Raw genomic sequence first — 27565 nt, forward strand, 5'->3', positions numbered from 1 at the left:
TTTTATTTTTTCTTATTATTTTAAGTTGTCAGGAGGCCTTTATTTTACTCATTTTATGTGGTGCTCAGAATCGAACCCAGTGCCTCATACATACTAGGCAAGCACTCTACCGCTAAGCCACGACACCAGCCCTGGCTTTGAATTCTTGTTTCTCCTCCCTCAGGCTCCAGAACTGCTGGGATTATAGGCATGCACCACTGCACCCAGCTAGACATTTGCAAATAAATAACATGCAAAGTAATAACAGCCATTATAGAATGTTGGGGGAATAGAACATTTTATTTGCCTTGTGTGATCCATATTTTCAACATAAACACATGTTAATTTTGTTGGCAAAGAAAATTTTACTTCAAATAGCTCAGATACTGAACCAGTGAATTGATCCATAACATTTTCCCATTTTCAACACAGAATTTCAAGGAGTTTTAGGCTGAAATACACCAAATTTCACGTCATAATCAATGATGTCCAAATTATGACAGCAATATACTTCCCTGGAATAAGTAACTTCTTTAAAAAATACTGCATTGCTGGGGATTGAATTCAGGACTTTGCACATGCTAGACAAGCACTCTACCACTGAGCTATAACCCCACTAGGGGACCAGTCTTGCTAAGTTGCCCAGTCTGGGCCTTGAACTTGCAATCCTCCTGCCTCAGCCTCTTGAGTAGCTGGGATTTGGGGCATGCACCATCACACCCAGTCAAGAACTTCTTTAAGGAAAATGTCAGTGTTTACTTAGAATTAACTATCAATCTGGTAGGACACAGCATAGGAGATGAATTTAATTTATGTGAAATTTTTATGAACTAATGAATGGATTGAAGAACAAGACGGGAATAGTCACAAAGAGGTCTTGGAAGAGAAAGCATTTCTTGTTAATTCTCCATTGCTTTCTTAAAAGGACGTGAACTTGGATGGGGCGCTTACCTGCCCAGGGTCTACAATACCTACAAGCTACATCACATCCCAGGTGGAAAGCAGAAAGCACGCTGTGAGAAGGAAAATGAATCAAACCTGTGGTCAGACAGGCTGGGAGAGCCCTTTCTGGGTTCTTTTCATTGGTGACCTTCAATAGAAAAAGGGCAGGAAATCAGGAAGCTGGAACAGTATTCACTTCAATATAAACACCACATTCTGCTTGTCTTAGTGGAGCCATGGCCCAGACGTCATCATTGCCAACTGTGCGCCACCATCAATGATTGAATCCGATCCAGTGCGGAACGCTCACGGTCCCATTAATGGTTCAGTGCTCCAATTTCCTACCAGCGAGGAGTTTCTGAAGTGCTCTTGGCTAAACAGAACAGTCTCCATCTGTCCATTAAGAAATATGCTTTCAATACTGATGTTTTCAAAGCAGCTATTTGTCTTTTTAAAAATATAATTTAAATGATTAAAAAATGCAGTCTATGCTAAGTGAAAAATCCAGAGTCCTCCCCATCTATGACCTCCAGTCTGCTCATTTTTTTCACTAGGCAACTGCTTGTAAGATATTTTCTTGAATATCTTTCCCAATATTCTACACCCTATAACAAACAGCGTATTAAAATGGGTGAAATATCTGAACAGACATTTCACCAAAGAGATATGCAGATAACAAGTGCACACATGAAAAGGTGATCGACATCCTTAGTCATTAGGGAAATGCATGAGAGATCACTGCACATCTCATTCAATGGCTAAAACTTACACAAAATGTTGGAAAGGATGTGAACTGGGACTCTCTTATACTCAGTTGCAAAATCAAACACTTAGGAAAATAGCTTGGCATTTTCTTAAGGGGTTAAAAACACATTTGCCAAATGATTCAGTGAATCTTCTTATAGGCATTTACCAAAGAGAAGAGGAAGTATGTTTATGTAGACTTGTGCATGAATGTTCAGAGCAGCTTTGCTTGTAATGGGCCCCAAATGGAAACCTGAGAGGGCAAGAGCAGAGAAGTGGATGAGAAAATTGTGTCCCATTCACACAACGGGACACTGTTTCAGAAGTGAAATAGAATGGGTTATTGGGATACACAATGACATACTTGAATATCAAAATAGTAAAGCTGAGTGAAAAACGCCAGATTCTCCCACCTCAAAAGAATACATATTCTATGATTCCACTTATATAAAACTCTAGGTGCCTATTATCCCATTGACTTGGGAGGCTAAGGCAGGAGGATGGAGAGTTCAAAGTCAACCTCAGCAACTTAGTGAGGCCCTAAGCAACTTAGTGAGACCCGGTCTCAAAATAAAATATGAAAAAAGACTGGGGATGTGGCTCAGTGGTTAAGTGCCACTGGGTTCAATTCCCAGTACCAAAAACCAACCAACCAAACAAACAAACAAAAATTCTAGGAAATGCAAACTAATTTATTGTGACAGAAAGCAGAGCCATGGTTACTTGGGATGAGGGGTAGGAAAGGGCTGGAGGAGTTTGGAGGGTCACAAAGGAACTTTTGGGGGTGATGGATATAGTCACTATCTTGATTAGGGTAATGGTTTCCTAGGTGCATATGTAAGTCAAAACTTATCACATTGTTCACTTTAAACATTTAGTTTCTTGTCAGTTACACATCAAGAGAGATGTTTTTTTTTAAAGCATGTATGTGACACACATGTATCATTTTCTCCACTTAGCAATGTCTTAGAGATGATTTCTCATCAGTCCACAGTAAATTACCTTTCTTTTTTTTTAATATTTTTTTTTGGTTGTAGATGGACACAATACCTTTGTTTTTATTTATTTTCATGTGGTTCTGAGGATCCAACACGTGCTCACGCGTGCTAGGCAAGCGCTTTGCCTCTGGGTCGCAGCCCCAGCCCCAGTTACCTTTCTCTGTAAAAGCTACCTTATTTATTCACTTACTGATGAACAGTTATTTAAACTTTTTTCATTTAAAATCAATGGTGCCATGAATATCCTTATAGATACATCTTTTTATGTCTATGAGATTCTTAGAGGTGGAGTCACTTGGTCATAGGTTATGAGCATAGGTGCTACAAGATTGTCCTATTTCTCTTACTGGCTCAAGTCTTATGACTCTGAAATGGAAAGGATCATTTCTCATGGACTGCCAAGCAGCTACCTGAATTCCACAAGAGGGATCTCCTTGGCGATCACTCTCCCACGAGCTGTCCCATTTTACAGCTACTATTTGCTTCCAAAGTTTTCTTTGATAATAGGGATGTCTTGAAATGGCTGTGGATACTTGGGGTATTTCAGCTGACCAATCACAGGAAAAGAAAATGGAAGGGTTAGGTGTACACAACAGGGAAGGGGTGGTTAATGAAGAGGCAAGAACGTATGACAACATGCAATTCTAAGTCGCTGCACTTTAGTTCAGGGCAACTGGATTCTTCTATTTATCTCTTTCTCCCTTTTCAATATTTCCTATGTTCCTTGTGCTGGGGAATATAAAGATGAACTAGGACAGTCACTGCCCACAAGGTACTCACAGTCTCCTCATGGGGAGACTGGGAGGTACCTACTGAATGTAACAGGATGGGATAAAATGCTCTGATGGAGGTTGAGGGAGCACAGAGGAAATCAGGAGGCACAGAGGAGGGGCGGGTCAGGGAGTCTTTCCAGGGGAAGAGGCATGGGTTGAGTATTTATGTTCCTCCCTTCAATGTCCATCTATTGAAATCCTAACCTCCAGCATGACAGTATTAGACTTGGAAAGACAATTGGGTTAGATGTGCTGGTCCTCCATGAATGGAATAATTGACAAGAAGCTTGCTTTCTGTGGTGAGTATACAAGAGCCATCTGCAAACCAGGAAGTGGATCCTCATCATACACTGGATCTACCAGCACCTTGATCTTGGATCACCCAGCCTCTGGAACTGTGAGAAATGAGTTGCTGATTAGCCGAGTCTAAGGTAATTTGTTCTAGCAGTTCAAACCAAAAAGACATGTGGATCTTAGTCAAAATTGAGGGGAAAGTCATGCAACATACAATTATTTTAAGATGTATAATCCTGTGGCATTTAGTATATAGTCAGAGTTGTGCAACCACCACCTCTGTGATTCCCAAACATTTTATTACACAAAAAAGAAAACCCTATGCTCATTAAACAGTTTCTCCTGATATCTAGGATTTTAAAACAAGCAGGAAGCATTTCATAGGCAGGCTTGGAAAGAAGACCATTCCAGAAAGAGGAAGTTTCCAAAGGTCTTGGGACATGAAGTCACCCAGAATGGTGAGAATATGCGTGTCATGGGGGTGAAGGAGTGATGGACAAGGCAGCACAGAAGACAGGGCAAGCAGAGTGGAGATCAGATGTCCCATAGGCAGCATAAGCTGGTCAAAGGTGTAAGGAGGAATAGAGGCTCATTTGAACCATCTCCATTCCCAGAGGGGCGCTGCCAACTTTAACATGAATTCAGTTGGAGCCAGGGTTTCTCAATATTGGCATTATTGACATTTTGGCTGGATAATTCTTTACTGTGGAGGCTTGTCCTATGCACTTTGTCCTATGCACATTTACTAAATACCAGTAGTAGCCTCTCCTTCTCTCTCCGCTTTGACAATCCAAGATGTCTCCAGACATTGTCAAATGTTCCTGGGGAAGGCACCTCTAGCTGAGACCAGTGGAAGAACTTTTGACCCAGTACTCACCAGTTCTAAAAGAGAGATTTAATACTCTGGTGCAGTGGGAGGCATGCGCTCTGAGCTCTGTGCTGACAACAGGATACAGGGCAAGACCATCTATAAAGGCATTGGATTCTAAACTCATGAAGACAAGAGAACTGGTATTAAAACTTTTGTGGCATTTTAAAACAATTTCTTCCTCCATTCACTCAGCAGTCACTTGATGCCTACTATGTGCCAGGAACTGAGGACACCATCGCTGGGATGAGTGAGGGAATTATCAGCTTTTTCCTTCTAGGCACACAAAGGAGATGCCAACATTCTAAAAGAACAGTAGCTCCTTGTTGATGGGTGGGGAAAGGAGGAAGGTGGGAAGACGACAGAGATGTTGAGCCTCCTGTGAGATGGGAAGTGGTGGGGAGGAGAGACCATACGCTTGTGTTGGCTTCCCACCAATGTCCCTTGCCCTCACAGTGCCCCTGTGAGGGTGGCAGCACCTTGGGGAAATGGCTATGGGATGGGACAAAGGTGGCACAGGGTGGCACAGAAAGGAAGGAACTGGTGCCTTCAAAAGACTACATGGCTCAGTGAGCATCTGTGGAATCCAGTGTGAATCTGAGTGTCTGCTCCAAAGAGTCTGGACTGTGAAAGACTCTTGGGAGTTTTGCACAACCCAAGAGGCAAAGGGAAGTAAAATCAAGTATGAACAAGGTTGACTTTTATGTTTTATTTTTTGCAAGCCCAGTAGGGTAGGGGCTCTAAATCAAATTTAAATGGTTTGAAAAAGTTTAGTGACATTTTCTGCATAAAATTCCTATACATGGTATATAGTTGAAGGCAATAGTACCCTGGCTCTCAGGGACTTGCTGTCTAATAGAAAACTTTTCAGTCCTCACTGGTCATCATTTCTTGAGGACATTTTGAGTAATTCTATACCATCATTATCTTTTATTTGACTTGATCTCCACAACTGCATAAAGTTGCTAGAGTCCATTTTGCAGCTAGGAATAGTTTAGTAACTTGCCCATGGCCTAAAAGTATCAGATCCAGCACTAGAACATAGGATGCCTGACTCATTCTTTCCAGGAAGTCCTACTTATAAATGGGAAAATGGTTAGGCCAAGGGCAGCCGACTGCTATCAGGAGGACCCTGTGATTCTGAACAAATATTTCATCTTACAGAATTAGTGTCCTCCTCTGTAAAAGGAGAAAGCTACTTCAGTAAGTAAAGAGGACTTCGTGTGTTTTATGTACATATTAAACAAAGTGGTGGGCAGACATTTTTTGGCTCTTTGACAGCATACTGCCCTAGATTCTTAGGTAGCAGCCAATATCTAGGACAGTGATGACAGGTTATTCAGGAAGTTAGGTTAGGTCACTATGTGTGGGAGTGATGTCAGGTGGAAAGTTAAAGGCAGGATATCCACTCACAGTGGCTGTTATACAGGTAATGAAGAATCCAGTCGACACAGGATCCATCTTGTGGTACATGCAGAGAAATAAGACTGAGGACCTATTCCAGGGTGAAAAACACAAAGTACCACAATCAGAGATAACTTGTCACTTTCAGGGAAATGACTGTTTAAATCACATGTTCCTTGCATTAGATTAAAAGAAAGTATATTTGTTTGATCCTTCTTAAGCTGTAAAGCAATTTGCATAAAAGACTAGATATTCAAAAAATATTTAAAAGAAATGAACTAGTTAAATAATTGTTTCTTAAAAGTTTTCTCTCTCAAAGGAGGGAAACTGAACACTGTAGATCAGGTAACAGACAAAAGACCATTGTCAGAGGGCAAGAACACCTTCAAGTAATAGCTAGTATTCCTCTAAGCAGGAACTTAAGACTTCTTGGCAGTCTTATTAGTTTTTAAGTATCTTGGTAAGATTAATAGTACAAGAGTTTTGCAAGCAAAGCAGCTCTGCTGAACTGGGAAATCTTAGCCAAGCTGAGCAGAAATCATCAGGCCAAAGTGTATTCCCTTCTGCTCCAACTCAGTCACACAAATCTATACCTTCTGAAGGAAGAAGATCCTTTCCTCCTGGCTTTTGCTTTAGACAAACAAGAAAAAATGTCCCAATGGCAAACATTTTCAGTGAGTTTTCCGGCCACCTGTTCATTTACTTCTAGGCATTTCTGATATCAGACAAGGGTGTGTTGGGGCAGAACCTCAGAGCCTTTTATACGAAAAGGGCAGATCAGTGCCGGGCGCAGTAGTGCACACCTGTAATCCCAGAGGCTTGGAAGGCTAAGGCAGGAGGATCATGAGTTCAAAGCCAGCCTTATCAACTCAGTGAGGCCCTAAGCAACTTAGTGAAAGCTTGTCTCTAAACAAAAAGTAAAAAATAAAGGGCTAAAGATGTGGCATAGTGGCTAAGTGCCCCTGGATTCAATTCCCAATACCAAAAAAAAAAAAAAAAAGGCAGATTAAAAAGCAGTGACAGTCCTTTAGACTGGACTCAAAGGGAAAGGCGTCAACTGAGGTTCTGTAGTGATTGCTCTGAGTCAGGCCTTGCCTCACTTTCTAGGAATAACTCAGGTTCTATACTAGAGTATGAAGAGGTGGGTGGGGAATGTGGTCCAAGTTAAAAACACTTAAAAAAGAAACATTTTCTAGTGGGGCTCAGGGGTGCACACCTATACTCCCAGTCACAGGTGGTATAGCACCCCTGGGTTCAATCCCCAGTATTGGAAAAAAAATAAATTAGTGGGTTGTTCACAAGATGATTTTTTTTTTTTTTTTTTTGATACCAGGGATTGAACTCAGGGGGCACTAAACCACTGAGCCACATCTCCAGTCCTTGCTCCCCTTTTTTTGAGCAGGGTCTCACCAAGTTGCTTAGGGCTAAATTGCTGAGTTTGGCTTTGAAATTGTGATCCTCCTGCCTCAGCCTCCTGAGCTGCTGGGATTACAGGCGTGGGCTACCATGCCCAGTCACGAGTTTTGAACATTGGTTAACAGTATTTTAGCACCTTTATTTTTTTATTGTGGACTTTAGGACATCATGAAAAGTACTTGTTAACACCAAAGATTTCATAATTACTAGTCCCAAATTGCCTCTGTGGTTATCGTTCCAATACAAACAACTGTAGGCACAACCATTTAGATATTTAATTTATTATTAAATTACATAACAAAGCTTCTTCTATACAGTCAGAAAATGCACATTTAGATGAGAACAAAAATTAAGTACAAATACAATAAAATTGGTTCCAAGAAGCTATTTTAAAAGCAAAAAATTAGAAAGTGCATTTGGAAAAGAATAGATTTTAAAAAATCTGTATTGGCATTTTTCATGAGAAAACATCTTCCATCATAGTAAAGTGTAATTGGAATTGATTTCCCCCTTTCTAAGAGCTAACAGGATATAAATGGATGAAAATAATTTGATACTAAAGTCAGATCTTAGGTTAGGTATGAAGAAAATGAGAAAGATCCCTTATGACATGGCTCAGTTTTGTCTCAGCTTCTTACCCAATAAACATTGTTAAAATTTCCTTGTTCCTTTCTCATTTTCTTTCTCTCTATGAAACTTAAGGGTATGTAGGTTTATAAAGGAATAAATAAGATTAGTTTATTAAGACCATGATGAAAAGTTCTGCATTATTTTGGGGAGCAGGCTAAATAACTTCTAATCTAAAAAGAGAATGAAACAGTCATTGTAATTTGAGTAGAATCCATTTGTTCTTTACTTACATTTGCCAACAAACTCAGGGTAACACTGGACATGGTCATTTATCCCCAATAGCTTAATTTAATATTACATGTTAGAAAACTCAATCAACTTCCAGAAATTATATCTGGCTAATGACGAAACACAGGTTATTAGAAACCAAAAAGGCTAGATCAAGTCCTAAAAGTCATTTCCATCAAGTTGGGATCATTAACAGTGAAACATAAAATTCATGGAGGGAATGAAAATCAAGGTGCCGCAATTCCACAGGGGCCAAGTTTTGCATCAAAAGGCCTAGTAAATATCTTTTTCTATTCAGATGTGTTCACATTCAAAATGGGAGAACTAAGTTAATATTATTTGGTTCCAGGTACAAAAAGTGTCCTCGAGGTGTATTTTCTCATCTGTCTCCATTCTCAGGAGTTTACTCCCATGTTTGGTCAGAGTATGGGGCAGTATGGAAAAAGGTATTCTCTACAAAAGTGAATTTTGGTAAAAGGAAAGAAGAATAGTGGAGAAGGAAAGCCCTTTTCTAACATTAGGAAAATAAAAAGTGAGCAATGCAGGTTACAGGGAGTCCTACAGCATCATTAATAATAATAATAACAAAAAGAACAAGATTTCCAAGATGGATAATCTTTAATATTTAGATATCTGAGCTTAAACTTGAGCAGTAAATTAAATATTTTCACTAAGGTCATTGACAAGCACTAAAACATAATCTTAATATACCATTCTGAACCAGGCACAGTGGCACATGCCTATAATTCCAACTTCTCAGGAGGCCAAGGCAGGAGGACTGCAAGGAGGACTGAAAGTACAAGGCGAGCCTGGAAAACTGCAAAACCCAATCTTAAAAAACAAACAAAAGAAGAAACAAAAAACACTATTTGAAAATTTTTGCCTTTTTTGTTGCCATGGGTTTTCAAATTTTGTTCATGAAATTAAGTTTTGAATAGTTAGTAAAAAGATCCAAAATGGAAAGACTTATATAAGACAATGGCCCAGTGAGCATAACTTTCCTAAGAGGCAACATTTCACTGGGACCAGAAATAGAAAATTCCTTCTGACCTCATCTGGGCTCCGAGTGGCTTTAATAAGTACCTAGCTGTTGGCTCCTGGGTCTAGCAACCCCTCTGTAAGCAAGATGGCAAAAAAGGGGAGAAAAGTCAGATGATTAAAAAAAAAAGAAGAAGAAAAGAAAAAAATTTAAATGGCTTGAGACTGAAACTTAAATAAGCAATTTCAGGATCCAAATTAAGATCCTTTCCAAAAGGGGCACATAATTTCCTTTCTGCAAACAAAGGCAGGAACTGAAGAGGAAGGCAAGAGCACTCTTCCATCCATGTACACACTCTCTTAGCTATCTGGGGCATCTCACTATGGGTGACAGCAATGGGAGGTTAGTCAGACCCATCTGACACCAACATCTACACCAAACTTTTACAACTTCCTTGGAAGAACTAGTTCCTTTATTTTCATAAAGATAATAACCAACAAAATTCTATTACTTCTTGTAAGCACAACCATCCTGGAAAGGCTCATCAGCCATCACTGTTTCTTTGCTTGATTGCAGCAAGCTAGATTAGCCTGTGTCTTAGTTTTACTCTCACACAATCAGGTTTAATGAATGAACCAAGTAATTGGACCAGTAATAAAGGCGGGTAGCATAATTAAATAAATAACTTTATTTATGATATTTCAGATTTTATAAATGCCAACTATATAGCAACCAAAGTCCCATAAATTCTAACCGAGGCACAACCACCAATCAAGGCCCTTTGAAAAATCAAAGATAATACGAGTATCAGGGGAGAGAAGTTTTGTTTTCCCAAAAGAGAATTTAACAAATGAATTTCCCCAATCTTTTAAGTTTCACAATGGGAAAACTTAACTTTCTTTTAAGGGCATCCCCAGTCAATGAACTGATCAATCAACCCATATTTATAAAAATAAACCCCATAGTTAAGAAAAATATATCAAATGCCCTTCATACCCAGAATGTAAGAAAACTGACACCAGAAGGATAAATTTCTCAAACAGTCCCACATCTGATGTTAGTCCACCCATGAGGCAGTTCATCAAGTCCACCTGAACAGCAGCATATACACACCATAGTGAAGAATGACAAACTAATGTCCTCATTCCCTGTGGCACAGTATGAAGCTGATATAAACATCAAAGTAAATTCCAACGGGGAAGAGCAGCCTTCTCTTGGTGAGGAGTATAGATGTTAGAAGTCTTTAAACTATCTGGTAGTTCAGTAAGACAAGTAATGGATTTACAGAAACTGAGAAATGGTTAAACTGGGAAAGAATTCTGGTGAGTAGTTTACAGTTTTGTCACTGTCCAGGGATGGTAATAGAAGACTGGTGCAGTGGAAAAGTTTAAGAGATTTGGAATGAATAGATTTTCACAGAACACAGAATTCCTGATACATCAGGCAGTAGTTCTTAAACTTTTGCTCCTAAGTTGTGAAGCATTTACAAAAGGATTATCTGGATAGTGACTCCTGAATGTCTTTTTTACATGTGGTTTGTTGAATAAATCTCATTGAAAATTGAGCAGTCTCCCTGCCTCCAGTTAGCAGCATTAATGCTGACATAATAAGCAAAAGTTGGGGGTGTTACAGACATTGGCTATTAGTTTCTTTCTTTTGTCGTTGTAGAATTAAGATTTCATTATCTTGTAGTAGTAGTAGATTTCATTATCTTGTAGTGGAAGAAAAAACAAAAAAGGCAAAGCAATGACTGGTTCCTTAAAAAAAAAAGGAAGGTCTGTTATTCTTGATATTTTTCCAGCAATAAAGTCAACCCCAGTATTTAAAAAAGAAAAGACAAAAGCTTTTTTGCTGTGTTTTCCATTTCAGACAACCTAAAACATGCTTGTTGTTGGCTTATCAGCATTTCAAAAGAATCTGTGAAAAATGGAGTTTTCCTTGAATATCAAAAGAGCTGGGGACAGAATAGAAATCTATAGCCCAGACTATCAAGAAAGGACTTGTGATTTCTCATCATGAGTGTTAAATAAAAGAACAAGAATTATTTTTATTCACAACCCAATCAGCCGGCTGAAAGAAAAGCAGTCTTTGGACATAGAGAAACCTGGCATTTTGAAGAGTTCAGCTGTAAGATCTGGCTTGTCATCAGACTTCAACATTGTCACTGAAGCACGGAAGTTCTGTTTTTTGATTGGTTTACTTACCTCCTAGGGAGACAAAAGCAACTGAATGACCCCTCTCCTTTTTTTTTTTTTTTAAACTAAAAAACGGGGAAATGTGTGTTAGAAAAGATAGCACAGAAAAACTGTGGCTTCAGCACGACCTGACCATGTCACAGAGCCATACTATTAGTTTGAACTCATCCAGGTTGTCAGATTAATTGTCAGGACAGTCAACTTCTCCTTCTTCCTTTTCCTTATTCCAGATCACGGCATGAAAGTGGTGGTTGTCAAGAGTCCATGGAGATGTCCCATCAATGGAAAGCATACAGCAGCAAAAGGATGGTACAGATACCAATTACGCCACCTAGGATGAGTGAGTCTCGCCGCTTCCTAAGGTTGATCCTCTGGATTAGACTGTTCACAGCAGGAAAACGATCTTTGGGAAATGTTTATTAAGGTCATATTTGAAAGAAATCTCTTTATTGAAAAGTCACGGGCTGGGGAGATAGCTCGGCTGGTAGAGTGCTTGCCTTGCAAGCACAAGGCCCTGAGTTTGATCCCCAGCACCACAAAAAAAAAAAAAAAAGAAAAGTCACAGGAATTAAAAGAATAGCAATGAGTGGAGTCCAGAAAGAGTAAGTAGTAAGAAGAAATTAGGGGGCATCACACTGAAGGAGTCTTTAGCAAACACATATTCCAAAACTGGGACAAATTCAAGTCTGCCAGTTTTGTATGCAATACTCAAATGAAGAGAGAAAAAGAAATGACGACAGTGCCCATGTACTCTGGGATTACTACCAAGCTTCGGGTCAGGGTTGGGGTCAGTGTGGTTAGGACCAGAGAGATTCTGCAGGGCAGGGAGGCATAGTACAGACAGCTACTACCTCCCTCATCCTACTCACCCTGTCCTATTTCCCCTGTTGCCCCCCCCCACTGCCTTCTTTCAGGGGATTGGGCAGTTCTGCCTGCGGGTTTTGAAAAAACCTGATCCTTTCTCACAGAGAAATAACTGTTCTTGGATTCAAGAAAATGGTAGAAGCCAATCCTAGGGTCTATATAATTAGGTACCGGTAAATTATTTAAAATTTAAAATGTACTTGGCAGCAATAGGCGGAATACATTAGAAAAAAGGGTTAAAATGTTCTAATCGATTAAGAGAACATTAAGATGGGAAATTTTCAATTTGGGGGTTTTTGTAATAGTTCTAATTCCATTTTACTTAGTATTTCAAGATATCTTCCTACTCTTACTTGTTTGTATGTTGTTGACCAAAGTGCCCAAACTGTTTTGTATTTCTGGCAATGGGTTTTGACAATGCAGATGAATCCTCTTTATTAACAGAGGTAATTTATATTAAGTTCAGGAAAACCAGTGACACAAACCCCCAAGGATACTAGAGAGCTGGAATAATTCCCCCTCCTTGAGAGAATTCACTGTGTTTTTCTGTAACAAAATGACTCTCATCATGGACTACATTTGTGTACATATATGGTCTAAATGCTCTGTGATCATGTCTTTTAATCTTGAAATTTCTTCCATGTCTACAGAATATATACTGCAGGCATTCATGTATTTTTTGAACTAATTGAAGGAAAAAATACAATTGGCAGAAATAGTTTTTAAAATGTGGAAAAATAAACAAGTACTGAAGTCACAAAGACTTTTACAAAGTAATAATTTCATATGGAGAAAATGCTTAATCTTTTCTTGTTTAGTTAAATAATGATAAACAAATCCATTGAGATTATGGTAAATTTTTGACATCAAGAAACTATCAATAGTAGACATAGTTTTTCCCAGTTTACCTTTAGAAACAACCCCTCTCCCCTATAATAACCTAGTTCAGTGCATGTAATTAGGTGGGGCTGACCCTGCTCTCTGCCATCAAGAGGTCATATAAACTCAGAATTGGTCAGTGAGACAGTCCCTTCCCTTGGTCAATGACTGGGTTAGGAGTGGGCAGTAACTCAAGCTGGGGCAACCATAGTCCTCATTGGGGCTTTTGTGACAACTATTAGAACGGACTCTATTTTTCCCCAGTTTTCTGATTTGGTGTTGAGTCATCTCTATAATCATGAAGAAATGCCTGCCTGAGAGTGAGGTTAACAGAGGAAGGCCAAGTTACAAGATGGGAAGGGAGGGTAAAGAGAGAGAAAAGGCAAATTTCTGATGATAAAATCTGAGCTAGTGAATCCAGGCATGCCTTAAGTCAAACTCTATCTCTGGAATTTAGTTATTAATTCCCCTCTTTACTCCTTAAGTCAATCTGAATTAGGTTTCCGTTGCTACTTCTCTATGCTATGGAGTCCTGACAACTCACACCCATTTTGCTTGTTTGTTTATTTTTTGTTATTCTAGAATGAAGTGTAAAATTCCTGGGTGGCTAACCTGTACCAGGCACTATTCTGGGCTCTGGGATACTTTATTCCCATAAGAGAACTTATGGTCCACTAGGGAAGAAAAACATTCAGGTAAAGAAGAAGACACAAATAACAATGGGGACAAATTCTAATGGACAATTTAGACAGGTTTTAGTGAGTATTATAAGTAACCCAGCTATCCAGCCTCTACATCCATTTAAAAGTTTCAGTGGTTTCACTAAATATTCTAACGTTTTTTAAGTAGTCCCTGTTTTTGCTGACAACCAAGTTCATAGTTTAAGAAGGACAGTAGGGCTGAGTGTGGTGGCTCATGCCTGTAATCCCAACAACTCAGGAAGTAGACACAGTAAGATCTGAAATTTGAGGCCAGCCTTGGCAATTTAGAGAGGCCCTAAGTAACTTAGTGATACCACGTCTCAAAATAAAAAATAAAAAAAGAGCTGGGGATATATAGCTCAGTGGTAACTCCCCCCTCCCTTCAAAAAAAAGACACCAGAATTTCATGAAAAAATGCAATGGGAACTTAAAATGTGAATCTCTAATTTGTTCCTTACTGACTGTGGACCTGGGCCAGGCTACTTTTCTGAGCAAAATTCTTCATCTGCAAAACAATAATAATTTCTACATTTTTTTCTTTTGTAGTAATGAGGAAATAATGCATGTAACAGTACTCAGTGAACTGTATAGCACTACATAAATAATAGGCAATTCCGGATGTGTGGTTTATGCAAGGGTAACAAGACAAGACAAAATCCACCAAAGACTGGAAAATATCAACAAACTCCAGGATATCCTTTTCCTTAAGCAAATAAGTATCCATGATCTTTTTTTTTGCGGTGCTGGGGATCGAACTCAGGGACTTGTGCTTGCAACACAAGCACTCTACCAACTGAACTATCTCCCCAGCCCAGTATCCTTGATCTTAAATAGGTAAAAGTGACCTTGAATTATCTGGGACTAGAATATACTCAACCTTCTCCATAGTATTTGGGGAAGAAAGATTTTTTTCCCCTAAAAGGCTTGTCTTCTTTGAGAATAAGTAAAATGCTTCTGAGGGGTAAGTTTATCAGTTTTCTTACTGGGTTTCTTGGAAGTATTAACAATCTGAATTTAAATTAGGAAATTGAAAAATTAAAGAAGTAGCAATCACAACAAATAAGCATCTATCCTGGAATTCAACTTGGGCATGAAGAGGCACAACACTTCTTTCAGCAGTTATAACTCATCTGTATACATGGCTATCATCTAGCACCTACCACTGACTGACAAAAAAGCATATAATTTATAATGTTTAGATAAGAATAACGTATACTGTGGAGTCCTACCATGGATTCACTACATTTACATGTAAGATAACTTTGTGAACAATTTTAAAATTCAGGTTTTTTTTCTAAATCTAGTAGTATTAAACTCCTGGTGATACCTTCAGAAAAACTATGAACTTTCACAAATTAGGAAGTATTCATCTTAAGTAATTACTCAGGGGCTCTATTGATGCCAGTTACCTCCCTTGCCCACCACCAAGAAAATAAAAGGAAGGAAACAGAAAAGAACAGGTACACTCATCCACCCACCCCACAAAGCAGGTTTCAAACTTTCAAAAAGGATACTGGCCAAAGTGTTCATTTTGCTGTGAATTGACTTCAACATTCCTCTCTGTGAAGTCATATTTTCTTTTGTTGCCATAGCAATGCTTCAAGGAGGGAAAAAAGAAACAATTCAATTGTCATTTAATGTTAGTCTGCATGGATTAATCACACCCCTAAAAGTGAATGGAAAACTATGGTGAGCAACATCAACATGGGAAGCACCAGGCAGAAAAATTGGGGGAAATTCACTTCCCAGATCACCTTCCATTGTCTTTTTTCTGAATGACCTCACTGCAACCCAATGATGTCTTTGTGTGAGGCAGTAAGTCATTTGTTTCTTTCAACCTAACAAATGAAGTAAGACATTAGCAAGTCACATAAAGATTCTTTAAATAGTTTTAAATGGATCCAACTACTAAAATATTCTTAATCAGGAAAAAATGTTGAGAGGGAAGCAGAGAGTTACAACCATAAAAACAGAACCCAAAGCACATATTCATATACAACCAGCTCAAGTTATGAACAAATTATGTTTCAGAATTCTACTTGAGAAACACTAGGCAGATTTTGGGACATACAAGCAACATTATGCTGGGTTTCCATACCAGCTGACAAAGGTCACAGACTGACTGATTATGACTGGAAAAGGGGGAAAAGCCACTCTTTGTAGAAAGCAATCTCTTCCATATGACTACTCTGAAGTCCTATTTAAAAGAATTGAAGTTAACATTTTTTCACTAGCACTTCCAGAATTACTTATTTTCTCTCTTATATGCATGTACATTAGAATTCCAGAGGGCACAGTGAGTATCCATTTTGATATGTAATACACAGAGGAGTGCTTTAGCTATTGACATTATAAAAATCTATAGGAAACAGAATGCTTGGAGCAATTCTGAAAATATCTGAAACATTTAAAAAACAAAAAGTAAAAAAGCAACAAAGACTGAGATTCTGGGAAGATGGCAAGTACAAATTCCTGATCCCATCTCCAACTCTTCTTCCTCCAGAACAAAAGCAGACATGCTAGGGGAGTCCATCTGGGACCCCAAGTTGCCTTGAGAACTCAGGGCAGAAAACCAGGTGGAGGGCTGTACTTTCTCAAGTGAGGAGAGAACTAAGGAAACAATAGCATAGAACCCTAGATTTTCTTCAATTCTTGTACAAAGATTCTGGTTCTCTTGCTTCTTAAGGAACCCAGACAGTGGAAGACTATGGGTCTGCATGTACAGGAGCTGCAGAGATGGAACGAACTGCTCCTAGTTCCTATAGCTGGGAAAGGACTGCTGTTCAGAGACTTATAAGCAGAGAGCATATAGTCTAACAGCTGGTGAGATGTTCAGCCCCTAAGGGAAATACTGCTGGGCCTTCCATCAGCAGCTGGATGCCACTGCCTGGGTCTCTTAATATCCTGGTCTATCCAGGAGCTGATGAACACAATTTTGGGCAGTGGAACCAAGTGAAACCTCAGAGAATAGACTATAAAGTATCTTTTTTACTTTCTTCCCTGTACCAGGGATTGAACACTGGGACGCTTAACCACTGAGCAATATCCCCAGGCTTTTAAAATTTTTATTCATTTTATTTTATTTAGTTGTAGATGGACGCAATACCTTTATTTACTTAAATTTTTTAATATGGTGTTGAGGATTGAACACAGTGCCTCACAAGTGCTAGGCAAGTGCTCTACCACTGAACAACAACCCCAGCCCTTTTATAGTACATTTTAAGACAGGGTCTCACTAAGTTGCTGAGTCTGGCCTCAAACTTGCGATCCTCCTGCCTCAGTCTCTTGAATCACTGGGATTACAGGTGTGTGCCATCACACTCATCTACCAGGTTATCTCACTAAAGTGAGATACTAGAGGGAGTACTCTGCACAAATGACATATGAACCAAAATTTTAATTTCAAGATTTGAGAAGGCAAAGAACAAATAAAACTGTGTAAAGAGATATATAAAAGGATACTTACTGAAACATTTTGGAATAGCAAAAAACAAACAAACAAAAACACTAAATGACATCCCACAAAGTCAGTGACCTCAGGGAACAAAAAGCCAGGGAACAAGAAAAAGTGAAACAATCTGTGAAAGATGCCGCTGAGATGGGCCAGAAAGATGTCTCTGTGGTTCTGGAAAAGGAGATGATCCTGTCAAGGAAGGCTGTGAGCAAGTTCTATGAATCCAGAGTGCACACAAACTTGGTGCTTATAGGGATGAAGAAACAGCTGATGGTTCTGTAAGTGCCAGTTCCCCGCAAAAGAATTGATGAAAGTCATGCAGAGTCTCAAGAATATTCCAGAAATCCAGGCCACCATGTGGGAACTATCCAAAAAGATAAGGCTAGGTTCAGAGACATATCAGAGAACACTTTTGAAAACACAGATGAGCCAGGCACAGTGGTGCACGCATGTATCCCAGCAACTTGGGAGGCTGAGACAGGAGAATCACAATTTTGAGACCAGTCTCAGCAATTTAGCGAGGTCCTGAGCAACTTAGTGAGAACTTGTCTCAAAATAAAAAATAAAAAGAACTGGAGATATGACTCAGAGGTAAAGTCCCTCTGGGTTCAATCCCTGGTACCAAAAGGATAAAACAAAAACAAAACAAAAGTATAGATGATTAGGAAGAAATGAAAGAAGCCAAAATGAAAAGTGATAAAATTCTGTTTGAAATTACAGCAAGGGCCTATTTTAAAATAGGCATTATGATCTTGCAAGTAACAGAATTCAAACCGAGGCTGAGGAATCTTAGGTCAACCTCTGAATCTATATATCTATTATTGAAATTGGGACTGTCACCATCTCCCATGCACTTTGACTCACAAGTGGATAAAAATTAAAAAATAATTTCCACAAAGCACTTTGTATTCCTTGGGGAATGAATATTATCATCATACATTAAGTTATTACCTTGTAGAATATGCATGATTTCCAGTATCACATAAAGTATATTCAGACATACTTTCCCATCTCATTCCATCATTTGGAGTTGAGTTGAGGGAAATCTAGGCTATTATTTCAAGGGTCAAACACTTAGGAGGTGAAATATAAGCTCCAAATAATATATGCTTTTAAAATAATAAATCATTGATGTTCTTATGGGAACTTCAACTTTCTCACCTGCTCTGTGAACTAAGTTACTTACTAATTTTTCAATAATAGATAATACTAGTTATATATTTAAAGCTAAACAAATCTATAAATTTAAAAATGTTAGTTCTTTTTAATAAATTGATGACAAAAATCTATATTCAGTTGTACAATATTTTAAATATGTATCTCCAAAAAGAAAGGGTAAATTTTGACATGTAGACTGAACAGAAGTAATTTTGTAACCATAACTAGTTTTATAGTCAGTGATAACTATTATATTTTGAAATAACAGGTAATATTAAAATGAAAGATGAAGTAGCTTTGGTTTAACTAGAAAAATAATAGTAGCAGTGATTCAATGGTTCTCAAGTTTTCCTGTCATTTGAGGTACCCCCAATTTTTATACTTATGTTACTAACCCTTAAATAGGCCAGCTCTAAACTGAAAACTTAATTAAGGTACCCCATCCTAGATCAGGCAGAAAGAAAGAGAAATAAAATGAAAGAAAAAAAGGAAAAGAAATACAAGGAAACTTTGATCAGACTTAGGGAAAGAGTTACAAGGAAATATTTCAGTTGACAAGTAGGTAATTCCATGAAAACTGTTCAGACAGAAGACACAGTGCATACTATTTATACAAAACTTCAAGAACATTATTAAAACCTATTATTATAAAGAGTATGATCTATTAATATTATTAAATAATGATGGTAACATAAAAAGTTCATGAGTCCCTACTGATAGAAACAAATACATAAGAAATGAATATTGAAATATTTAGGAATAAAGAGGCATAATGCCTGCAACTTATTTTCAATTAGTTCAGAAAATAAACTTAAAAAGTCATGTGGCAAAATGTTAACATTTGGGGAATCTTGGCAAGGGTATATTTAATCTGTTGTACTACTGGAACTTTTCTGATGTTTGAAATGATATCAAAATAAAAGGCAAAAAAAGATTAGTATTAAATAATATAGCTATTACTTGTAGGTTACCTAGTAGCCAAGCACTGTACAAGGCACTTTTCTCATATTACTAATCTTTATACCAATCTTACAGGGCAGGCATTATCATCAATCTTTGATTTTAAACAGATAATAAAATAAAAACGGAAATAAAAATTAAGATGGCTATAGTTTGGTCAAGAGAGAGTAAAACTTCTCTGGCCATTTGTTGGGCTGCAGTTTTCGGAGACAAGAAGTTACTCATTCTTTAACTTCCAGATAAAGAATGCTATTTGAAAAGAATAGTGTCCAATCCTGGGACTTCTGCTGATTTGCCAGCTAACCCCTTCAGGACAGACCCCTAGCAGATAACTAATACTTCAATGTAGGAGCAAACCCTCAGCACCAAATAATCCATTCAAAACAATTTATGTAGGTTGACGTTGTTGTAGCCCAGTGGAAGAGAGCTTGCCTAGCATGTGTGAGGCATTAGGTTCAATCCTCAGCACAACATAGAAATAAATAAATAAAAATAAAAATATTGTGTCCATCTACACCTAAGAAAACAAAACAAAATTTATGTAACTAATAGGGTTGATCAAAAATTGTTCTAGGGGCTAGAGCGCAGCCAGGTAGTAGAGTACTTGCTTATTAGCATGTGCAAGGTCCTAGGTTCCATATATAGAATCATACAAAAACAACAAAAGTTCAAAACAAGTTACTTCAACATTATTTCCCCTTTTTTCTTTAAAAATCCAATCCTGTAAAACTAAATAGAATAATAAAAAAAGAAAAAAATACATAAAAATAAAAATCCAGTCCTCTTTTCCTTTGATGGAACACTTGTTTGGTTTCTAACTGAACCTGTGTTACCAATTTGCAAATCTACCCTGTACCCAAATAAAAGCTGTTTTTGCTTTTTTAACCTCAGTTATGATTCTTGGTTTACAAAGGTTCCAAGAAGTTAAAGCAACTTATCTAAGATCAGAAGTCAATTAGCACGGCCAGGTTTCAAACCAAATCACACTCCAAAGTTTGAATTCTTTCTACAAGGTGGTAATTATAGTAATGGTTTAGATAAAGCTCTTATGCTACAGTTAGCGAGACTCCAATTTCAATCCTCAACATTATCTATTAGTTATGTGAGAATAGGCAAACTACTCAGTTTCATGTTTGTTTTGGAGACAGTGTTTATATAATGGGCAATTTGAGAGGATTACATAAAATGTGCATGCAAAACACTTGAGAGCAGGATCAAAGCCCATAAAAAGAATATAAATGTTTATTGTTTTCATGTACTTTATTCTACATTTCCTGAAAAGTAGTGCTTTACACACTGCTTAATTCTAAAGCACAGAAACCATATCTAGTCATTACTTTTTTACTATCATAAAATACATAAAAATTTCAAACTTAGACAATCAAGTCAAACAAATGTTCCTTAATTTAAGCAAGAAACTAGTTCAATGTTATTATAGATAATAATGTAGTAGATTTTCTATAGCTGCTGTCACAGAAACCAAGGTTATATAAGTGGTAAAACAATCAGATTATGTTTAAGACTGTTTTCCATTAAAAAGTGAAAATAAAAAGATTAAGGCTAAAAATATTAAGTATGAATTAACTGGAAAAATAACCTAAATTAAACAGCCTAATTCCAATAAATATGGAACTAAATGTTTTGGGCTTCAAATGTCTCTTTAAGGGAAGTTACAGTATAAATACATTACTATGTAGTGAAATTTTCATGTTCAAGGAAGATGACTTGATTTTCACTTCAGTTAATAGGGTTAACTTCATCTGTTCATTAAATATTATGTGTAAACACACACCAACAAAGTAAAACAAAAAGAAATTATTCTTACCTTATTGTTTCTTCTATCAGACGATCTGAGCTGCAAAAAGAAAAAAAAGAAAGAAAGAAAAAAATTCAAATCCTGGAATTATTAAACATACTTAAAACTTGTACTTAATTTTTCTACATTTACAGACCAACTTTTCAGCCCTTTATGTACACTGAATACCTAGATTTTTGAAAGTATCTGGAAGAAATTCTAGACTCTGAAATTAACTTACCCACATGGACATAATGTATATCTTACTTTTGTTAGCTTAAATATTTTCTCACAGTAGATACCTGACTGTTAAAGTCAGAACAATTTTTGTGTGTATGGCACTGGGGATTGAACCCAGGGGTGCTCTAACACTGAGCTATATCCTCAATCCTTTTTAAGTTTTTTAAAATTTTGAGACAGGGTCTTGCTAAGTTGCTGAGGTTATCCTGATCCTCCTGCCTCAGCCTCCTGAGTCACTGGGATTACAAGTATGCATGTCCAAGCCTGGCTAAATCAGAACAATGTTAATGACAGCATAAAGAAATACAAGTTCTTTAATCTAGATAACTCCAAAATGTCACCACCATCTATCCAAAACTTAAGAATTACAACAACTTTTTGAGACAGGATAGATAAATACAGTTCTGATACCTGTAAGAGTAACAGGGACTTAAAAAGCTTGCCTCTTCTAAACGCAGTACCCTTAGACCTACAGATGCCTAGTGGGTAACTAAAAACAGGATAAAGCTTGGCATCTCTGCCTTCATTTTATATCTGTTTTCAGGTCCCTGTTCAGTTCTGCATGTAGGAATGTGAAACATTTAAAGAGCATTCATCCCAAAACTAGTAATATAAGTTTTATTAATCCTTAAATTAGCTAAACTATCGTGTCCCCCTTCATGACTAAGAGATTTGCAGGGACTATCAGCTTTTATAGCATCAGACACTGGAGAGGTACCTAGAAGTCTCTTGTCATTCCCTTTCCTGGAGGGATCACAGATCTGATAAACATCCTGAGCAACAAGGTGGAACTAACACCCCTCAGGCAATAAAGAACTTCTCCAGAGCCACCTCACCGAACTAGAACTGACAGAATGATTGTCCAGACCACAGTCTTAATTAGGGCTAGGGTTGTGGCTCCATGGTAAGAGCACTTGCCTAGCATGTGTGAGGCACTGGGTTTGATTCTCAGCACCACATATAAATAAATAAATAAATAAATAAATATCCATTGACAACTAAAAGAACATTAAAAAGAAAAGAAAAAGACAGCTTAATTATGCACACTTCTTGCTCCCTGCTGCAATTCTTCCTCTATTTAAACTCAACATTCTTGTCAATGCTGGATCTCACTCTGTCTTCCAGATATGGCCATATTGCCTAAAGTTCTTTTTCTGCTTTTTACCATTACCTCTTCCGGGGTTTTGTTTTGTTTTGTTTTTGGGCAAATGGCTACACATGGTTTGTTTGGACCTAAGAGTCAGGGCTTTGGCCTAGGACTGCAGTAACATCCGTAGTAATTATTTACACCTTAAAGTTCCTTCCATTTTTGGGAAAGAGTTTTTTTGGAAGCTAAAATGAACTTCATCTTACTAAACTTCAGAATACAAGAATGTGATTTAAAACAACAAACATACATCTATAATCGGTAAATTGTATGCCTTTATGCATCACACATTAGAAAGAAAGAAAAGCAAAAAAGTCATTTTAGGGAGAAGTTTATAGGTAGCTAAGTTTGGTAGAAGTGCAACTTTATAGCAGAAAGTAAGAAAACAAACTTTCAAATGAAGTTTGTATTTTCAAATGAAATTTGTATTCATTTGGCACACTGCAAGGTACACAATGGGCACACAAACAAATATTGCATGTTTTTCTCCAACTACTCTTTCCAAAAGAATTTCTAAGTCCATTCTATAAAATAAGTTCAAGTTTCATTATAAAATGGAATAGGAAATTCAAGTTACTGTATGAATTGGGAACCAAGATGGGCTTTAAAATGTCATAAATAGCCAGGTTCATAAATAGCACATCTGTAATCCCAGCCTTGGGAGGCTGCTGAGGCAGGAAGATCGCAAATTCAAAGACAGCCTCAGCAATTTAGTGAGGCCTAAGCAACTTAGTGAGACCCCGTCTGAAAAAAACAAAAACAAAAACAACAACAACAACAAAAAACATAAAAAGGGCTGAGGATGTGGCTCAGTGGTTAAGCACCCCTGGGTTCAATCCCTGGTACCAAAAAGAAAAAGAAAAAAAAAAGTTACAAATACCTTGTAAAAATCCTGTCATTAAGAATTTAAAAATCACAGAGGGTGGTTAAAAGCCAGACTGTGCTGGTGTGGCAGTTTAAATGCTGGTTCTACCACTTACTAGCTATCTAATATTAGACCTCAATTTCCTCATCTGTAAACTGGCAATAATAATAAACCCTATTTATTCAGAGAATTAAAGAGGTTCATGTATGTAATGATTAGATCAGTATATGGCATGTAGTAAGAGCACTGAGTGTTTTTTTGCTCATTATGATAGTTTCTCAGTAACTACAGATTGATTCTAAATTCAAGCACAAAGTTGACATAAATTTCCAAACAATTTCCTATTCTGATAAAATCTATTCATTATTAAGTATGCATTTATTCTTTTAACAAATGTGTACAGAAGTCTGAAGGGTACTGGGTCACACAGTAGCTACAAAGGCACTGACCACTCTAGACTTTACAATGGAGACAGACAACACACAGACCAAGAGCTGTCTTGGTAGAGTGGGTAACAAGGTCACAAATGAGGGTGTGATTAACTTGGGTTAATAGCTCCTTGTCAGCACAATGGTTTGGTGGAATGTCCTTATCAGGGCCTCTTAGTACATTAAAGGGCATAAAAAATAAGATATTCCAAAATACAGACAGCATAATGCAAAAGTAATGCCAAGCTAAAGACACTAGTTTTGTGCTAATAGTCTCAATGATTAAAATCAATGAAATAAACTATTAAATTAAGTGCATGAGCAATCTATAAATGTGCTAATTTTGTTAAGAATAGTGATAGTTCTTACAATGCTTATTAGGAGCCATGTCCTCTCCTAAATGACTGTTTGAACTTAATCCTCACAATAGCTCTAGGAGACTGATTCTACCATTCTCTTCATTTATAAATAAGGAAACTGAGGCCTAGAGACAGGAATTAATTTGCCCAAGAGTCAAACAGTTATAGAGCAGAGCAAGGATTCAAACCGAAGCAGACTGACTTCTGAGATTTGGCTTTTGCTATTTCAATAAAAGACAGCTCTCCCCCTCTCTCCACCACAATTAGTTCCAGTTTTACCCTACTTATAGAGTATCTCTCATCCCTACTCTAGCAAGAATCATAGTATAGGCCCTGCTAAGAGGATGAAAAGAAACTGCATGCTGAGAAAATATTTGCAAACCACGTATGTGACAAAAGATTAGTAACTTTGAATACAATGGTTAAAATAAAAACGATCCAAGTAGAAAATTGGTAAAAGACATGAAGAGACATTTCACTTAAGAGGATATGCAGATAGCAAGTAAGCACACAGGAAGCTGTTCTATATCATTAACCATTAGGGTGATGCAAACTAAAACCACAATGAAGTATTACTACATACCTGTCAGAAGAGCTAAAATAAAAAATAAGTGAGAACAGCAAACGTTGGTGGGGATGTGTAAAACCGGATCATTCACACATTACTAACAGAACTATAAAATGTATGCAGTCACTCTGGAAAACAGTTTTGCAGTTTAGAAGCCAGCTTAAAAAACTAAACTTGCAAACACCATATGACCTAAAAAGGAAACTCCTGGATATTTACCCGAGAAATGAAAACTTATGTTTACACAAAAACCTACACAGATGTTTACAGCAACTTTATTTGTAATAGACCAAAACAAGTAACAATCTAGATGTGCTTCAATGGATGAACAGTTAAGCAAACCGTAGTACATCTATACCATGAAATACTAATACTACCCAGTAATAAAAAAGAGTCGGGGAGAGGGGCTGGGGGTGTAGCTCAGGGAAGAGCACTTGTCTCACATGTGAGGCACTGGGTTCGATCCTCAGCACTACATAAAAATAAATACATCAAAGGTATTGTGTCCATCTATAACTAAAAAAAATTTTTTTAAAGGGAGGGACCATTAATACACGTGACAACCTGGATCAATTCCCAGAGTATTATCCTGAATGAAAAAAGTCAATCTTATTACTCTAGAGGCTGAGACGAAAGGATCACCTGAGGCCAGCCTGGGCAACACAGCAAGACTCCATCATTAAAAAAAAAAAAAAAAAAAGGGGGGCTGGGGAGATAGCTCAGTTGGCAGAGTGCTTGCCTTGCAAGCACAAGGCCCTGAGTTCGATCCCCAGCACCCAAAAAAAAAAAAAAAAAAAAAAAAAGTCAATCTTGAAAGGTTACATACTGTATGATTCCACACATACATAATATTCTTGAAATGACAAAATTATAGTAATGGAGAATAGTGGTTGTCAAGGCCTAATGAGGCTGGTAAAGGTGGGAGGGAAGTACATGTAATGTGTCTATAAAAGACATAATAAGGGATCCTTGTGGTAAAAGACATGCTTCATATTTTGATTATATCAATGTCAATATCTGGGTTTTAATATTGTATGATAATTTTCCAAGATGCTACCGCTAGAGAAAACTGGTAAAGAATATATGGAATTTCCCTGTATTTCTTACACTTGCATGCAAATCCATAACTAAATCAAAGTAAGAAATTAAAAATTCAAAAGCAAAAGTATTGAGCACTGTACCAAAGAACAACCATAAAAACTCAATGCTGGCTGGGGTTATAGCTCAGTAGTACCTGCCCAGCATGAGTGAGGTACTGGGTTTGATTCTCAGCACCACATATAAATAAATTAATTAAATTAAAAAAAAAAAAGCCAATTTATACAGAATTCAAAGCTACATACCTTAAGTAGGACACAATGTGAAGCAGCATTAAGAAAAACTGAAAAACTATCTATGGAAATACATTTCTATCTAACTCAGTGAATGCCTGGAAAGAAATGTAAAAATACAAAGCCAAGTATTTAGCACAAATCACCAGAAAGCCAGCAGGATACACTTCATTATCTAAAGATTTAATAGTATTTCTCTTGTATCTGTTCTCAACCATAAAGTCAGAGCTCAAGTTTGGTAACTAGCTAAAAAACTAGACTAACTACTAGGCTGTAGTTAGAAAATAATTAAATTTTGTACTTCATAGAAAGTTCCCCAAAAAAAGTAGGGTTGAAATGACTACTAAGGAACAGCTTTCCGTTGTTATATGTAAAGGAAACTCTCTGAGGTTCTTGTGGCACACAAATATAATCCTTGTTTTAAGTATAAGTACTTTCCTTAAGAGGTAGCTTTCTGAAAATGACATTTCAATTTAAATCATATTTCATATGTAATAAAGCCATTTCCTATTTACATGAATAAAATAAAAAGTTTTATAAAGCAAATACTTTTGTCTCTGTAATGTATAAAATTAGATTTTCATATAGGTTTTCTTAAAAGGATACATGAAAAAAAAAAAAAGGATACATCGAAATAGATCATTTCATATATTTGAGATCTGACAATTTATTCTCAATTATAGTAGTTTTATAGCACCAACTGAGCTACAATGAAAGAAAACAATGTTTGCTGTATTAACTGGAAAAAGAAAACAATCTAAGGAATACTAAAATTACTATCGCATATATCCTACCCTACAGAGGAAGGAGTTATTTTCTCCTTTCAAATCCCCTTAAATATTAATCATTTTTCTTTTGTCCTAAAATACACTGTAAAGCATATTTCAAAATATAACATACGTGAGTACCCTGGAGTCATCCTCAGAGTGATCTGTTTTACAGGAAGAAGACACTAACACTAGCCTAACCATGCATCATGCATGTAGCACACCAGAGCTGTAATATTCACACATGAGTATTTCACAGACTGCCCCCATCCTAGCATAAATACAGGAAGGCCAGTGATTTTTAAATTTATTCTCAACTGCCCAAAATCTCTAAATCCTTATTCATTTGACTAAGACCAGATAAACTGAATAAACATTATTCATTAAAAAGCATCCTGGACTTTGTGTGAATGCAATTCAACAACACATTGGCTCCATAAAGATGGCATAATCTAATAAAAATTGAATCTAAAAGTGCTTTCCTTTGGGATATAAAAATATATAATCAAGAAGCATTATCCTTCTTAGACAAGTATTTTATAACAGCCCAGAGGCATTCTGTAAAGTCATCGACAGCCTGTAATTAAGGAATAAATTTC

At 37.2% G+C, this 27565-nt stretch overlaps 1 protein-coding gene across 9 annotated transcripts in view; it reads right to left on the reverse strand.

Annotated features, from left to right (window-relative positions):
* Window positions 1-269: 269 nt before the first annotated feature.
* Window positions 270-27565, reverse strand: part of Gosr1 (golgi SNAP receptor complex member 1) — a 52742-nt gene continuing 25446 nt past the window's right edge. For 2 of the 9 annotated variants that reach the window (XM_047544527.1, XM_047544526.1), the window contains exons 7-10: window positions 24884-24895; window positions 21292-21321; window positions 15409-15491; window positions 11455-11853 (exon numbers count right to left, since the gene is read on the reverse strand). In XM_047544527.1, coding sequence (XP_047400483.1) covers window positions 11729-11853; window positions 15409-15491; window positions 21292-21321; window positions 24884-24895 — 250 coding nt within the window. In that variant the 3' untranslated portion in view covers window positions 11455-11728. Of the gene's footprint in view, window positions 3832-4813; window positions 6094-11454; window positions 11854-15408; window positions 15492-21291; window positions 21322-24883; window positions 24896-27565 lie in introns of those variants that run through there. The other 7 variants (XM_047544529.1, XM_047544528.1, XM_047544535.1 and 4 more) reach the window with 6 other exon arrangements.

The sequence above is a fragment of the Sciurus carolinensis genome, chromosome 3 (assembly GCF_902686445.1).
Source record: "Sciurus carolinensis chromosome 3, mSciCar1.2, whole genome shotgun sequence".
In the NCBI taxonomy this organism is placed as follows: domain Eukaryota; kingdom Metazoa; phylum Chordata; class Mammalia; order Rodentia; family Sciuridae; genus Sciurus; species Sciurus carolinensis.